The sequence below is a fragment of the Halichoeres trimaculatus genome, unplaced genomic scaffold (genome assembly GCF_033239565.1).
Source record: "Halichoeres trimaculatus isolate MK-OKI-2021-1 unplaced genomic scaffold, fHalTri1.1 fHalTri1_scaffold_21, whole genome shotgun sequence".
NCBI lineage: Eukaryota > Metazoa > Chordata > Actinopteri > Labriformes > Labridae > Halichoeres > Halichoeres trimaculatus.
The window spans coordinates 4,624,751-4,641,816 of record NW_027437199.1 but is presented as its reverse complement, the minus strand read 5'-3'; the positions used below and the strand labels follow the sequence as shown (position 1 = coordinate 4,641,816).

The 17,066-nt window shown below is 36.9% G+C and overlaps 1 protein-coding gene across 2 annotated transcripts; it reads left to right on the top strand.

The window, feature by feature from the left end:
- The first annotated feature begins 663 nt into the window (after nucleotides 1–663).
- Nucleotides 664–16,403, top strand: tmem19 (transmembrane protein 19). Of its 2 annotated transcripts, XM_074697721.1 has the most exons (8): nucleotides 664–941; nucleotides 3,002–3,149; nucleotides 5,833–5,946; nucleotides 11,890–12,027; nucleotides 12,111–12,187; nucleotides 12,262–12,439; nucleotides 13,887–14,096; nucleotides 14,260–16,401. In XM_074697721.1, the coding sequence occupies exons 2-8, from the start codon at nucleotides 3,020–3,022 to the stop codon at nucleotides 14,418–14,420; spliced, it is 1,008 nt and encodes a 335-aa protein (XP_074553822.1). In that variant the 5' UTR covers nucleotides 664–941; nucleotides 3,002–3,019; the 3' UTR covers nucleotides 14,421–16,401. The 2 variants fall into 2 exon arrangements, with proteins under 2 accessions (XP_074553822.1, XP_074553823.1); XM_074697722.1 differs by lacking the exon at nucleotides 664–941 and having other exon boundaries at nucleotides 3,007–3,149; nucleotides 14,260–16,403.
- The last annotated feature ends 663 nt before the right edge of the window (nucleotides 16,404–17,066 follow it).

The window sequence follows — 17,066 nt, the reverse complement described above, 5'->3', positions numbered from 1 at the left end:
TTAAAGTTTTATTGATTGTTTTTAAGTGCTTGAATGGTCTGGCTCCACCTTATTTAACAGAACTTTTAAAGCCTCATATGACTACCAGGGTGCTTAGGTCATCAAACCAGTTGCTCCTGGCAGTACCTCGGACAAGGCTCTCCACTCAGGGGGATAGAGCACCAAAAGCTGTGGAACTGAGCACTTTAAAACACGACTGAAAACCCATCTCTACTTTTTGGCGTTCAATCCCAACTAAATGAGTAATCTTGTTGTTTTTTTTTGTTTTTTTTAATCTCTTTTTATCTTTTTATCTTTGTATCTTCTATCCCGTACATTTTATTCCCTTTCCTATCTTTTACTCTACTTGTATTGTTTTTATCCTTATCTTATTTTTTTTCTGTTTTATGCAAATTTAATGTTTGGCTCCTTAATATAAAGTGTATGAGAGATTGTTTTGTACCCCTGTAAAGCACTTTGGTCAACCGAGGTTGTTTTTAAACATGCTGTATAAATAAACTTTGACTTGTATCTCCACTACAAATATTTTTGTATATAATGATTTTTATTGCTGTTATTCAAACCTTGAGACTGATACTGTTGTCAGTCTCTGGCTTTAAATGTAGTTACTGTCCCTTTAAGAACTGTCCACGCTTTGTTTACGGAAACGGTCCGTTAATTAAATGTCCCGGTCCTACCCTCTAAACCCTCCGGTATTCATCATGTGTTTAGTTCTGAGCGTCGGCTGAGTGGGTTGTTTTTTTTTTTTACTTGCTTCTTGTTACAAAAGATTACCATAAATTTGTGTAACTGTTGGAGAAGATTCTCGTGTTTTAGGAAACTTCAGACGGAATAAAGACTCGGAGCGGGAACCACAGAGCTACATTTAGCTAATATCGCTAGCACGCTTTCGAAACGAGGGTAAAGGGAGCAGTAAGTCACGATGGCTCCGAAGATAACTGGTGAGTTCTCTTACATTCAACTATTAATCTTTCAAAATAAGATAAATGTTTGGTTAACAGCCTTAAAAAAATGAACATTAAAGACATTTTTTAACAACCGTGGCTGCGGCTGGTTCATCTAAGAGGAACAGAATCTTATGATCGTCTCCACAGTATGAACGAATAAATCCGTTTTACAATCCACTTTAAAGGACAATATTCCTTTATTTCAACTTCACTCTTGTTCTTATACAAACACTCTCGTTTCATTTTACACTAATTCTGCCTTTACATTAAAAATATATCTAACACCGCCCTTTGTACACCTGCATTTAAAATCTGCAGGTTCAATGTAAACATATAAGGTGCTCTTTGAGCCTAAAACAGGCTGTTTTTGCTGTGTTTGCTGTGTCTGCACAGAATCCTGGGGAAAAAAAAAAAACAAATCCATTCAGAGATCTTCACTGATTAATGTTTCCTTTAAGTAATGGAACATAGAAAAGACAGTGCTTGTTTTGTGTTAGACTGTGGAGCATCATCAGCAGTCTGAGCTGAGGCTCTTCTCTGTTAAATTACATCTTTGTGTTTTAAAGACAATGTTCCCTCTGTTGAGCTGCAGGAAGCAAGCTGTAGGACAAAAATGCACCAAAATAATTTACCTAAGAGCGATATTAACCTAGACATCTTCTGAAGACTCATAATGTGTTGTGATCATGACTAATGTGGGGAGGAAAAAGATATCCAGCTTCAGTAACCTAAACCCACATATGAGTGGAAATTCGCCACGGCCAGTGGAATGATCACAGCCGCTATTGTGTTTATTGACCATGACTAAACATAGAACAGACATTACTGAAGCTCAGTGAATAGCATCCTTTGGATGACGTTGGATCATCTTGCCTGCTTCATTGGGACGTCATCAGTGTTTGTATCTGTGGACAGTTTGACTGACACAATAACATATCCCTGAAAACAGACACAATACAGCAACTTTAAATGGGGAAACTATGTTATTGAAAAATCAGTATGAAGTGCAGCAGGTAATATGATGTTGGTTACACCCAAACCATTTTAAATCATGTTTTCCTTGCCTCGGTATTTGATGCTATTACAATCTTTGGGGTGCCAATTATATTTCTTCGATTTTTTACGATTTTTGCGATTTTTGTGATTTTTGTGATTTTTGCGATTTTGAGATAGCTTTTTTTAACACTAGACCATGTGAAAAAGTTAAATGTTGATGGTAATGTCTATAGACATTATCAGGAGCTATATTTTGCCAAAAAATGCACATCACGTGAGTCAGAGAGAAACATTTCGCCCCCTGCTGGAGAAAAGTGGTAACTTTTTTCCAAAGAATCCCAATTCTGATATTGTCAAACAAAAAATCCCCAATGTATCAAATTTCTATTTTTTTCTCTCCCACCACTAATGTTTTTGTTGTGCTCCAATGGATGTCTGTGAGAAACTCAATTTTCAACCTTAGGTGACAGGATGTCAGCTGATTTAATTTTACGGTTAAGCTAATATTTAAATGATAACCGATACCGACTTGGGTCTTTGCCTAAACATTGAATCTGTTGTTTTTAATCTTGATATTTATGTCAGATATCTAGAATAGAAAATACAATTCCAATTTGCGCACTTTAAGTTGTTTTATCAAGATTGTAATCGGACCAAAAGAACCATGATGGCTTTTGTGAAACTCCAGGAAAAATATAAACTGTATGCTGGTGCTTTAAGTTTGAATTGATCCTTTTTTAAAAAATTCACAATGTTTTCATTGGAAAAAATCTGACATAAAGTAAAGTCAGTCCCACTGACGCTCTGATTTATTGACAGGCGTCTTTTTGGTGGTTACTTCCACAGATTGATCTATTTCTTTGGTATATGATAGTAGAGTTTTAAGATGAAGATTTTCCATTTTACGTCGTTAAACTAACAGTTGAAAACCGAAAGTTTCTAAAATAAATGATGTGATGACTTGGTTTTGGATCCATTTCTTTCTTTCGATCACTGAAGGATTGGTTGTAGCAGCTGAAATCTGAGTCATCATTTCTCGTCTGTTTGTCTGTCTGCAGCCCCGTCTGTCTGTCATCATGAACTCTGAAAACGACGTGCTGATGAAGGAATACGTCAAGATGATGACCGATATGATCGTGCTGTGTGCCACCCTGGCACTTTCCCTCTTCTTCTGGATCCTCTCCCTCACCATCAGCACCTACTACGGTGAGTCTCAGATGAAACAAAATGAGACCGAACACAAAGAGAGTGAAATTATGTCTTTTCCCTACATTCCTTAATCTCCATGCTTCTATTTTTCCTCCATCATGGTTAATGTTACATCATAGGAAGAGGTCATCACATTTCCTTTTCGCGTCATCGTCTCATATCTGGCTTTGTGGAGTTAGGCTTTATTTTTGTCTTCTTTGGTCACAGTCTGATCACTCTGCTTTGACTTCAATAAATTCTTTGTGTGAACAGAAGGTTTACTGCAGTCTGACGTACAAAACTCATCCCAAGCTGTTCTTTGAGAAATAGTTCAAGAAGTTACTTTAAAGTCAGAGTTTATTTCTTTTTTTTTCTTTTATTCCATATTTTGTCTAAGTCCCTTATTCTCCATGTTCAGCACCCAGAAGTTTCACAAAGTATAAAAAATATTGAATTTTCCTCCTTTTGTGCCTTTAATGTCAAATGTTACTTGGATAAAACAATGAATAGCAACGGAAGAGGAACTTAAACAATCTGTCCACAGATCCCAAATCTGTTTGTTCCAGAAGAAGTGAATGTGACCACAGGTCACGTCTAATTTGTTTGCCCTAAAGTCATGAATTTATTTTCCAAAGCCACATTTCCTTTAAACTTTAATGTTGTTTATCAGACTAATGCATCAGAAATAAATGGATTTCAGCTGAATTATAAAGTTATAAACCCCTTTTGTTTAATGACAAGATCTGAAAACATATCTCCTTTTTTATTGGTACTGCCATGTCTCAAGAAAACAACTTAACTGAGTCTTAGATATTGACGACAAATCTAAAAACTTTTAAACTCTCATCCCACTCATTCAATGCAACCTCTGTATTTGATAATCTTTATGAGACTTTTACAGGTTGAAAATGAAGCCAGTGCAGAAATGCAAAAGGCTGCAGTACCTCGAGTGTCCACTTGAGGCTGCAATAAGGGGACCCTCAATTAGAGCTCTTTTTAAAATGACCCATTTTAAAGCAGAAGTAAACACCAGAATTATCTTGTTTGAGTCTATTTGGAGGCTTCATTCATAGAGAAAAAAAAAACAATTAATTTTTTTGTGGTAATTAATTTTTTTTTCTGATTAATATTTTTTTAATGGTTTGTTTTTTGTTATGATTATTTCTGTTTTTATGAGTATTTTTTTTCTGTTTTCAGATTACTTTTTTTCTGTTTTTATGAGTATTTTTTTCCTGATGTATCGAGATACTTAGAAATCCTGTGAGAATCTCAACCTGCTGTTTTTCGTGGTAATTTTTTCCTCCTGTTTTTGGGAGTCCAAAACAGAAATAATTATTTAAAAAAGAAAAAAAAAGAAAAAGAAATATTAATCAGAAAAACAAAATTAATTACCACAAAGAATTACTTATAGAAACAGAAATAATTATAACAAAAAACAAACCAATAAAAAATATCTCTCAGAAAAACAAAAATAATTACCACAAAAAATAAACCAAAGAATAAATTACTCTGAAAAACCTGGGTTTTTTTTTTTTTCCTCAAGTGAATGAAATACGCTTCCGTAGGTATATATATATATCACAATATCTTATATTTTCAATTCCACATCCCCTGGCTGTTTCTGTTCTTTACTTTATCTTGATAACTGTGTTTTTCTTCTCACTGATAAAGTCATCTTTAATCATGTGAACAAAGAACAGCCTGAGATGTTCCTGTTTCCTCCCAGTGTCGTCAAAGTCAGCTTATCTTGGAGCTGCGGTTGTGTCTGATGTAACTCTCCCTGGTCATTTAAAACGCTCGACTTTAAAAGTCAGAAGAATTTTTTATGCTTTGAAGATGAAATCTGAGGAGGTTTTGTGCCAACGTCACTGTAATTGCCCATTTATTTGTAACGTTACGTACGGATACGGACACAGACGGAGCCTTCTGTCCGTGCTCTGTGTTCATTTCTCCATGAAGCTTACGGATACGAACCTAACGGAGCAGTTACACTGGAAACCGTGGGGGCAGTGTTACCGTTACTACCCGGTACAAGGCTTTAGTGAGACACGAAGAAGAAATAACAATGGCGGAACTTTCGCGGTATATTCAACTGCCTCACCAACCACTACCTGCCACAACGCTGCCTTCGTTTTTGTATTTTTGCAAAAGGAACGTTATTAATTCCCCCTTCACAGCCGCCATGTTTGTTTTAGAGTGTCGTTGTTATAAACTTTAGACCTTGGGCTGTTCCCCCCCCTCCCTCCTGGTGGATGTATTGGTTAACTGCAATGCCAACGTAAAGGACGTACGGAAGTTTGTGAGCAGTGACGGAAACGTCGTTTGAAACGGACATTTTCGTACGTAAAGGGAGGAGAAATGGGGCTTAAGTGGAGTTTTTTAATGCGACACAAATATTTTGACGGTGGTTTTAACATTAGCTTATCTGTGTCACCAGAACTCTTTTCTCTCCAGCTCTTTGCCCTTTTACTGTGACGCAGTCAGAAGATAACTCAAAGTGTTAACCTGACATTAATAAGTTGAACCACCCACCACAGCTTAGTGATGGCATACTTTTACACATCATATTCTCAGATTTCTGAGGGAACAGTTCTTGAATTTACACATCAGTATCTATAAAATGTCTTAACTCTTCATTATTCAAAGCACATACTGATCTCTAACAGAGAATAGAGATGACCCAGTTTGAATTTCTCTTCAGGCACTCTGCAGCCAGTCTCACCATGGAGGTGGCTGTTCTCCATCCTGGTTCCTCTTGTGCTGACGCTCAGAGCGACGAAGCGTCGCAGTCTGGACAAATCAGGAGCCCTCGGAGGTGAGTGCAAGTCCCTGGATTCAACTGTTTCAGAAAGTAGCACGGGTTTCATATTTTAACAAGGCTGTTATATGTTGAAGATGTTCCCTTGTTGTTTGAAGCCTTTCTGCATCACTTTGCTCCTTTTTTCTTTCTGGTTTTCTTTCACAAATTTATTGTCAAAGCTGATAAAGCCATGGAAAAGATAAGACATCATTTCGGCCTTTGCACACTGAGTCTGTTTTTTTCATCAGAAACTTACGCCCGTTAAAAAATAAATTCAATCCCATTTTCTGTCAATCATGTTTGCACACATGCTCCAAACTTTCATCCGTAAATTTTTTTTTGGAACAGGTTCGATTTTCTGCGTTTTTTTTTCGCATCAGCCCAGCTTATTTCCTGGGCCGTTTGACTATCCTTGCAACATCACATTTTAACATTTTCGGACATATTTCTCTACACATTTTGGGTGATGTTTAGATGATGAAGACTTGCGTATATTTGTGTGTGTGTGTGTGTGACGGTGTGCCTGTGCCTGTGTGTGTGAACACCGGGCATACCTCAAACATACTGACAGCTGCTGCTCAGGATCAATTGCTTGATGATTCAGATTTTCTCGATTTTTGCAAACAATACAAAATTAACGCATCGGAGACAGTGTGCAAGGTGTCTGTGCGTGATGGGTTTTTTCTTTCAGATTACGGATCCAAAAAACACAGACTCAGTGTGCAGAGACCTTTAGACTCGGACAGACTTTATCCCCATTGTGTATGCAGCAGGTGTATACAAGACAAAATTTGGTTTGCATAGGCCACAGTTATTCAGTACATATAACAGAGACAGTGCAGAAACAAGGTATCGAGGTGCAGGAGGTCGCAAGGTGCAATGATTCAGTAAAAGTCTGTAGGGATGGGTACCTTTCACATTTGAAACAATAAAGTACCGATGCATGGTACCTGGCAATAGTTACCGGTACTCAACGGTACCAATTTTTGTTCCTTTTTGTGTTTATGTGGTAAAAAATATAAATTTGTCAAGTAAAAATATATATATATTGTTTCAACTACACATATTAATTGATCATTAAATAACCTTGCGATGCTGTGTTCATGTCCCGCATGGAAAATCTCCTACTCTTCCATTGTCTTCTAGTCACAAGGATGTATTAAGGTACCTAGACATGATACTTTTTGATTTTACATGAATCGGTACCCGGTACTTTTGACAGACTTCGGTCTGTACATATAAAAGTACCTAATTCAGTACCCATCCCTAAGGGGCAGGGGGTGGTAAGGTGCAATCCTAGAAAGAACTACGTCGAAACTGCCTAGAATAAACCTAAGATTTTAACAACAAAACAAATAGTGTCCAAACCAGGTGGTATTTCTCTTGACTACAACAAAAAACCAACATCATGAGTGGAGCCAGACCAGGGGTCAACAGGTTTGAGGTTTTACAGCCCAACATGAATGAAGAGAGACTTATCAATGGAGTGGGAAGTGTGGGAACTCCAACTGTCTTTCATGTGGTTCATCAGACTGAACACACAGCTGGTGTGCACTGCAAGAAACTGAAATCTTATGAAGTGTTTTTGTCTTATTTTAAGTAAAAGTTGTCTTATTACACTTGATATGAGCCACATTCACCTGATCGGTCCAGAAAAAATGTCTTGTTTGAAGCTATTTAAAGATAAAAGTGAGGCCTGCATTGCTTGTATCAAGTAAGAAAATCTGCCAATAGAACAAGAGAAATTGCTAGAAAATTTGCTTAAAACTGGAAAAATGTCTTAATATAAGTAACTTTTCTCTTGTTAATACGAATGGCTCATATTATGTCTAAAAAGGCATTTTCTACTGAAAACAAGACAAAAACACTTTATAAGATTTTACTTTTTTGCAATGTGAGCTGACGTTCATAGTAGGCGCCGGACCAGAGACCAAAACAAATATGAAGAAGACGTAAAGGGGACTTTTTTCTTTTCCTATCAGTCATTGAATCCTGTTTTTGCATTAAAGAAAAGGATGCTCTGCCCTCTGGCATCACTACTAAATGTTTTTGAAAATGTCCAAATGTTTATCAGAAAAAGTCCCTGATGTTATCTCTGCGTGTACACATTCATTAATAATCTGCTGTGACTGTGAATAATGTTAAAAAAGAGAACGAGTTTTCTACAGAAATTTTTTAAAAGCAATCGATTTTAGATAGTAAGTTTGAGCATATACAGTTGGCTTTGTTTACAAAATAAAGATATGGATTTATGTTTTTATCTGGGTCGAGCTGCATAAAATCTAAAGGGATCTCGTGAGGATGTTACTCACCATCCATCGGTGAAGCTGCTTTTAATCCAAATCTTTCTGAGAAGAGCCACAAGAAAGTGTCCTAGAGGTGCAACACGTGCTACGTGGTTAAGGAGGAAACACTTCGTGAGAACATCCAAGCTGTAACTTTACACAACCAATCCCTGCAGGCCGTCCTGATGTTGCGATTATCTGATACTGACTTGAAAGGTTTCGTGACGTTTCGTGGCTTTGATTTGTTCCAGAAAATTTTTTCAGATTCATCACCTGCGTCTTCAAGGATAACTTTGTTCCTAGTTTTTCTTTTCTCACGGCTGAACAAGCAGCACAGTTTTTTTTAGCCACTCCTCTCACCTTAACTTTCCCTGATTTCACAGGCTTTATTGACATGTTTCTATTTATTTATATCTCTTCCTATTTTCCCAGTTTATTGACACAACTCCAGGAAATCTGTTAGGGGATAAAAAATCAAGTTGACAGAAAAATTAACAAGGTCAATTAAAGGAAACTAGGAGCGACAGCGGGTTGGAAATCTGGTGATAAACCAAAGCTACGGGCAGACGCAGCTCTTTAAACGCCTGTTAGTAAAAATGAAAGGTTTTGACTTGTGGTTTGACTTCCTGAGGGGTTTGTGACAGTGCTGGCTCGATGGTTTTAAAGTGGATTTGAGGAGCAGAGAAGGGTCAGATTGTTCAATAATCTTACGTTGTTTTTTTTCCTAAAACCAAAAATAAATAAGTTTGTTTCCAGGATCAGACTTCCTCTAAAAGATTAAAACTTATCTGTTTGTTTTGTTTGATGCAGATAAGTCGTACATTAATGATGGACGGATACACACAGCCCCCTGCAAACAAGCCAAAACTTAAAAAAAATCTTTATACTTATTTACAGTCTGTTTGTCCAGCATACAGGGAGTATTTTGTAATTAGGACAGTTTTTATCATCTTGATCTGATGCACTAAATCTGGCAAATACACATTGTAAGTATTTATATTTTGCACTGTTGGAATTTTAAAAGCTTTCAAGTAAAGTTTCAAAATGCAAAAAAATAAAGAAATGTGAGAAAGGTGAGATTTTCAAAAAATGACAAAGTTTAAGACCACAGCTGCAAAAAACCCTGAAAATCTTTAAAATAGAATTATAATAATAAAATAATAATACAATTTATTGATACAGCACTTCAAAAACAATGTTACAAAGTGCTTTACACATAAAAAAAACAAACAGTAAAGACAAACAAAGAGAAGAAAAGGAGAAATTAAAGGAAAAATGTAAAAGAATAAAAGAATCACCAAATAAAGGAAACGTCCGTGAAATAAAAGCAATAAAAGATTAAAACAGATTAAAACAACAAAAGATAAAGGATTTAAGATCCTGTCCATGATACTGATATCACACATCCACTACTGCAACTCCCTCCTAGCAGGCCTCCCTGCGTGTACATTTAAACCTCTGCAGATTACCCAAAATGCAACAGCACGTCTGGTCTTTAACCTGCCCAAAACAGCACACATCACCCTGCTGTTAATCTCTCTTCACTAGCTTCCAGTGGCAGCTCAAATCAAATTCAAAGCTCTTCTTCTGGCTTACCAAACACTGACAAGAAAACAGCCCAGCGCGGCTCCAAATCTCTAGCCAGACTCTGCCCATGACTCCTGACAGAGTAAAAACCTGAAAACCTCTCCTTAAAGGAATTTTTCACCCAGAGAATGATATGCCTTCATTTTCTACTCTCCCTCATGCTGAGCAACACTCTGGAGCACTTTTTTGATGGCTCAAATGCAGCCGGAGATCCGGGGGGATTTTCGCTGTCAACAAACTTCCATCTTTCAGGGGCCAATGGTGCCCGAAAGAAAAAGGTCCATAAAAGTCAGCAAAAACGTGCCTATTTTCCTCCATACTGCTCGTCCGCTGTAATCCAAGTGTCCTGAGCGGGTAATGTCCATAATTAATTCGAAAAAAGGCAATTTATTACATTTTTAGAGCTTAAACAGTGCTATATCGTTCTTCTGCAGTGCACGTCTACGCGCGCTCCCTGAACTACGGAAGCCACGGCAGACCAAGCCAGACGCTTGCGCGCTTTCAGGGACTACTGTGCTAAATTGCAAGCGTAGAAGAAGAAGTTCTGGTTCTCGGTCTCATCAGTGGAGATATTGAGATCCTCCAGCGGTGGCATCAACGAATCCCAATCCACACAGCAAATGCTCTCCTTTTTCGGTCGGCATTTACACCACCATGTTTCATCCGCACGAAATCTGTAGTCCGCCGGTGTTTGAGGCTCTGCTCGAGCTGCGGCTGTCTCATCCATTTCTCTAAGTTCGTCGTCTGTGTATTCCGGCTCGTAAAGAAAAGGCTCAGCAAAGAACTCATGTTCTTTCCGTACACTGAAGTCCTCAGACATTGTCCTTCTTTCTGTTTTTTTTTAGTTGTTTTTAGGATAGTTGTTCTTGTGACTGTCCACAGCTCGGTCACAGAGTGTAAACAGTGGAACTTCTTCTTCTACACTTGCAATTTAGCACAGTAGTCCCTGAAAGCACGCAAGCGTCTGGCTTGGTCTGCCGTGGCTTCCGTAGTTCAGGGAGTGTGCGTAGACGTGCACTGTGGAAGAACGATATAGCACTGTTTATGCTCTGAAATGTACTAAATGGCCTCGTTTCAAATTAATTATGGACGTTACCCGCTCAGGACACTTGGATTACAGCGGACGAGCAGTATGAAGGAAAATAGGCACGTTTTTGCTGACTTTTATGGACCTTTTTCTTTCGGCCGCCATTGGCCCCTGTTAGATGGAAGTTTGTTGACAGTGAAAATCCCCCTGGATCTCCGGCTGCATTTGAGACATCAAAAACGTACTCCAGAGTGTTGCTCAGCATGAGGGAGAGCAGAAAATGAAGGCATATCATTCTCTGGGTGAAATATTCCTTTAAAAACTTCTCATGATCCAACAGAACAAAATATGATTTCATGCTACTTTTGAACTGGCCTGAAACTTCTGATCAGGTGTGTTTCACATCTGACATTTCTAAAAACCAAACCATCATCCAGCTGTTGACGCACATAAATCAACACAAAGGCGACATTTCCCGTCCACCTCAGAGTGACGGTGACGATCAGATGATTTCTGTAAAACAGTTTTATGACTTATAAAAACAGATCAGACCTTTTCTTACCTTATCCTCCATCTTTTCTTCCCAAGTTGCCGAATTAATAAATCTGATAATCACATAAAGAAATCTTTTTATCAGAGGGGATGTTGGTCGTCACATGACACGCTGAGTCATGAATGGCAGAGTTTATGAGATTTACGACCTGAGAGAAAGGCCTGAGATGATCCTTTTGAAGAGGACAGAGCGAAACAACTTTCACAGGGTCACTTTCAAAAGGTTAACTCTCTGGAAACAAGAACTTAGTGTGAGCACGACCAGTCCTGATCAGTTACAAGGAAGTGGTGTTCATGAATGTTTGGGCTGTTTCAAAAGGGCAGATGTGATGTGAGTGGAGTTATTCACGCTGGCCAATAAATGAAATCTGTAAAGATCGACCAAAACGTCCTCAGGAACACACACAGGTCTGCTTTGATTTTACTCTGCTGCCACAAACGTTCACTTCAGATTCACGATGGAGGAAGATTCAGACTCTCGCCCTGACCTGAAGTTTTTCCTCTCAGCTCTCCTGGTGGGATTCGTGCTGACGATGGCGAACTTCAGCTTCTTCTCCTCCCTCCTGGCGTTCTTCATCACCTCCTCCAGACTCACCCGCTGGGGAGGAGCGCAGAAGAAGAAGATAGACGCCGAATACAAAGAAGGTGAGGGGTAGGCGGAGAGTGCGTCTGATGGACATGAAAAGGAAAGTGTGTTAATGTGTGTTAATGTGTGTGTGTGTGTGCAGGCGGCCAGAGGAACTGGGTCCAGGTTTTCTGTAACGGAGGAGTTCCCACGGAGCTGGCTCTGCTTTACATGATCGAGGTAAACACACACAGAGGAACCCAGAGCTGGTGTAATCTCTGCTGAATGTGTGTTAACAGTGTCTGTGTTTCCAGGTGGGTCCAGGTGAGATGCCCATAGACTTCAGCAAACAGTATTCGGCCTCCTGGATGTGTCTGTCTCTGCTGGGAGCGCTGGCCTGCAGCACCGGGGACACCTGGGCGTCGGAGGTGGGGCCTGTTCTCAGCCAGTCACAGCCCAAACTCATCACCACCTGGGAGGAAGTCCCAGCAGGTGAGAGGAAAACTTCTCTGGAGTTTGGTACAAAGTTTGTATTCGTGTGAATCAGTTTGCTGTTTAAAGGATGGAGGACGAAAACTGCCAAAATTTAGAAAATAAATTAAAGTGAAAATAAAAAAAAAATAATAAAAAATAGGTACAGAAGTAAATTAGAAAATAAACAACAGTAAAAAATAAAATGCGAAACTAAAATTTTTTTTACTGAACTAAATAAATAAATAATCGTGAAAATAAAAACAAAACAAAAAATATTTACAGACGTAAATAAATAAAAAAAACCAAGACACACTTAGGACTGCCCCATTTTTTTAAAACAACATGTCCTTCTGTATTTCATGCTGGCAGTGTCTACCTCACAAAATATGTATAAATATGAGAGCACAGCGCTTTATTTATTGACATTTAATTCTATTTATACAGATATTTTTGTATTTAATTTTTTTTGTATTGATTTTTATGTATATATTTTTGTATTTATTTTCACCTTTATTTATGTATTTATTTTTGATGTGTGTATTTTAATTTATTTTTACTTTTATGTATTTATTTATGCATGTATATATGTATATTTATTTTTGTATTTATTTTTAATTTTATTTATGTATTTATTTTTGATGTATATATTTTATACTCATTTTTACTTTCATTTATTTATTTATTTATTTTTGTATCTATATTTTTTATTTATTTTTACTTTTATTTATTTATTTAATTATTAATTCATATATATATATATATATATATATATATATATATATATATATATATATATATATATATATATATATATATATATATATATATATTTATATTAATTTTTGTATTTTATTTTTACTTTTATTTATGTATTTATTTCTGATGTATATATATAGTTTTTTTTATTTTTACTTTTATCTATTCATTTATTTATTCATGTTTATATATTTATTTTTGTTTTTATTTTTACCTTTATTCATGTATACTTTTTTTTCCATTTATTTTTACTTTTACTTTTACTTATTTTTAATTTTGGCAGTTATGGTCCTCCATATAAAGAACTTCCACAGGCAGACTGATGCTGTAATGATGCTAAAGAGGGGCTGAATGAGGAGGTCACATCCCCAATAACTAGGACACTATTTTTGAGTTTATTTTTCAGACTCTCTGACTCATGTCCCTGGGTATTAATGAGGTCATTTCTTACCAAAAGCCACCATACATGAGCGTAAATTTGCAGAAAAGCATTAAATCAAAGATGACACGGATTGAAGATAAAAAATGCTGTTTCTCTCTTTAAAGGTCACTCTTCCAGGAAATTTGTAGAATCAGGATCATGTGCTCTTAAACCGATCAGTTACACTCGTTTGGTGGTCTAATATTCTTTGTTTGTTCACATAAAGACACAGTTCTTCATCCAGATCTTCTTGTATTCAGATTTTTTCCCCACTTTTTGCTCCTACAGGAACAAACGGAGGAGTTACGACAGTCGGGTTGGTCGCCAGCTTCCTCGGCGGTCTTACAGTGGGCGCTGCGTACTTCGGGACACAGCTTCTGTTCGTCAGCGACCTGCACCTCGCCGACCCACAGTGGCCGATTATGATCTACGGAGGCGTGGCCGGCCTGCTGGGATCCATGCTGGACTCTTTCCTGGGAGCTCACATGCAGTATTCAGGTAGGAGGAAGTGAAAGAGGAAAACAGGAACAAGAGGATGTGATAGATTGAAAGAATAAGGGAATAAGATCCCTGCTGTGATACAATAAGTAGCTCAATTTCTGACAGAAGTTCTTCTCCTGAGAGTTAAACGTGGGCTCTTCTTCTTCTTCTCTGTCCTCAGGATATGACGCCAGTATCGGAAAAGTTGTGGGTTACGAGTCCGCCACGACTCGCAGGATCTGCGGGAAACCGATCCTGGACAACAACGCCGTCAACCTGTTCTCCTCTGTCCTCATCGCACTCATCCTTCCCGGGCTGGCGTGGGGGATGTGGCCCAGATAGACTCATGACCAATGCAGAGCGGGGAAACAACATGATTTACAAAACATGCTGACTGTTTGATCAAAGAAACATCAACGTTAATAAACAGAGCAGCTGTGGTTATAAAAAAAAGTGTGTTTACACTTTGAAAAAGGAAAAAGAAAACACAATATTTTCATTTCTCTGACTGCACAAACAGATATTTGAAATTAGTGTGAGGATAGTTGTGCAGGTTTGGAAAGAAATTGAGGGAAATTATTTATGTATGGAAGCCTTTTAGTGCAAAATTGAACAAAAAGGAAAGGAAAATAAAGGTAAGCAGAATTAAAAACTCAATCAAGTTTTGTTTATTATCAGAGAAAAGGTCATCTTAGACGTTAAAAAAGGAAATCATTAAATAAAAAAATTGTTCTGAGTGGGAAAAAATATAGACCTCTTGAACAAAAAGAGGCCAAAATGTGTGTGAATAATCAAGTATATGTTAAGAAAAAGTTAAAATTAAAAGATTTAAAAATCTTATGCGAGATAAAAAGTTAAAAATTTGAGAAAGTAGCTCAAATAATGGGACAAACGTGATGATAAAACAATAAAATTTTGAGGTAAAAAGTTGCTTGAATGAGATAAAAAAAAACCTCTGTGGTTAAAAGTCATCGTTTAGAGTAAAATCTTTAAATATTATGACGCAAAATTAATTTTTTTTTGGTAAAATGACAAAGTTAAGAGATGAAAAAAGTTGTTTTTGTGGGTAAACTTTTTAGATGTAGCACTAAAAGTCCCCATAATTTGAAAAGTTGAAATGATGTGATAAAAAAACCTTTTCATTTTGTGTTTAGACACTTATAAGACAAGAAAAACAACTTTATTATTGTTAAAAATGTGTTCCATTACAAGATAACACAAACATTTAATATTATTTCATCCTTTTTCAAAATTTTAATCTGTTTTTTTCTACATCAAGACTTTTTTTTTACTGATAGAAAAAAAGGTTTCCAAACACATATCATCATTTATGATTAATAAGGTCTGATGATGTTGAATCTTAACTTTATAAATGTTAAATCTGCTCACACGTTCATGTTAAAGGAGACACGCTGAAAGTTTCAGGTAGAGATGATGAGTAAATGAGCGCTTTCGAGGCAAAGATTCAGATGTATGAACTGAAATAAAATCAAGCAGAGATTTTTAGGGGTACCAGCTTTGAAGTGAGGATTGTGGGTCTCTGGGTATAAGGGAGAAAAACCCAGCGTTACACTTTGTTGATTTCCTGAAGAAACACTGATCGTCTTTAAACTCTTGTTTTGTGTTTTTTGGTTACAGTCCTGCAGACTGTATGAGTTACCTTCTGATATTGTTCCTTTTTGGGTTGATCAAAGCTGTTTGAATTTTCTTTTATCTATGAGATAAGAAGATAAACTTTCTAGCTGTGATTATTTCATCTTAAAGGCTCGTTGCCTTAGCATCTTGAATCTAAAAATTCCCAAACTCAACCTTTTTTTTTGGGGTGATTGTTTTTTGTTCTCCTTTGTCTGTTTGTATAATTTGCACTTCATTTTCCTAGAGTTTTTTGTTCTGCTGCCTATCCTGACTTTGCTGTGAATGTAGCCGTTCGTCTCAAGCTGCAGACACTACTGAACCATGTAAACTTGAGAACAAATGTTAAAACTATTCAAGGTAATCAACACTGTTTACATCAAGTTTCATCAAGAAGTACAAACGAGGCAAAAATAGGCTCAAAAACATCCAGTTTCTCTGTGATACTGGTGAACAGAGTGAGACTGGAGCTGAAACACACAAACCATGTTTGATAATTAATGACACAAAAACACACGTTAATGTAAAGAAGATAATTTGATGTCATAGTGTTGATGCTGACTGTAATGAAAAAAGAAATCCAGAAATAAAATTTTCAGTTGTATGGTCTTGTGCCTTTATTTTTATGTGCATGTGTGTATTTCAGTATGTATGTTTTTGAAGAGGTTTGTATGTAAAAAGGAAAGTCTGAAAGTAAATATGAAGGTAAATAAAGTTGATAGAGGTAATTTATCCCTCAAGTGTCCTTATTGGATCCCTAGGAGTATCCTCATTAGGTTTTTCCAGGACTTTATTTTGGATCAAAATTCTGAAAAAACAGTAAGGGGTTAGCCTTATGTTTTTTTTTTTCAAATTTGCTGAATGTTAAAAACACGTAAAGATACGTCCCAGTGGCTGTCTAAAAAAACCCTAGGGTGTCTTTAATGGGCCCTAAAAGTGTCTCTGTTGTGTATTTTTCTTTCAGCATTTTATTTTTGATCAAACTTCTGAATAAAAATTAAAAAACAAACATAAAAGGGGTTAGACGTTAGGGTGTTTTTAATTTTTTTTTTTTTTTTAACTTTAAATGTTGAAAAACACTGAAAGGTGTACCCTGAGGGCTCATGTTTTTATCAAAGAACCAGGAGTGTCCACTTTGTGTTTTTTCAGCATTCATCCTAAAAAAAAAATGGGTGCCTTTTTTTTTCATCAAAACTTTTCAGATATTAAAAACACTTAAGGGGGAACTTTGAGGGGGTTGTCTTATAAAAGCTCTATCTTTTTGTTTTTCAGCACTTTATTTTGGGTCAAAATACTGAAAAGGGGGTAAGGGGTTAACCTTGGTTTTCATCAATTCTCAGACTCAGAGACACAGAC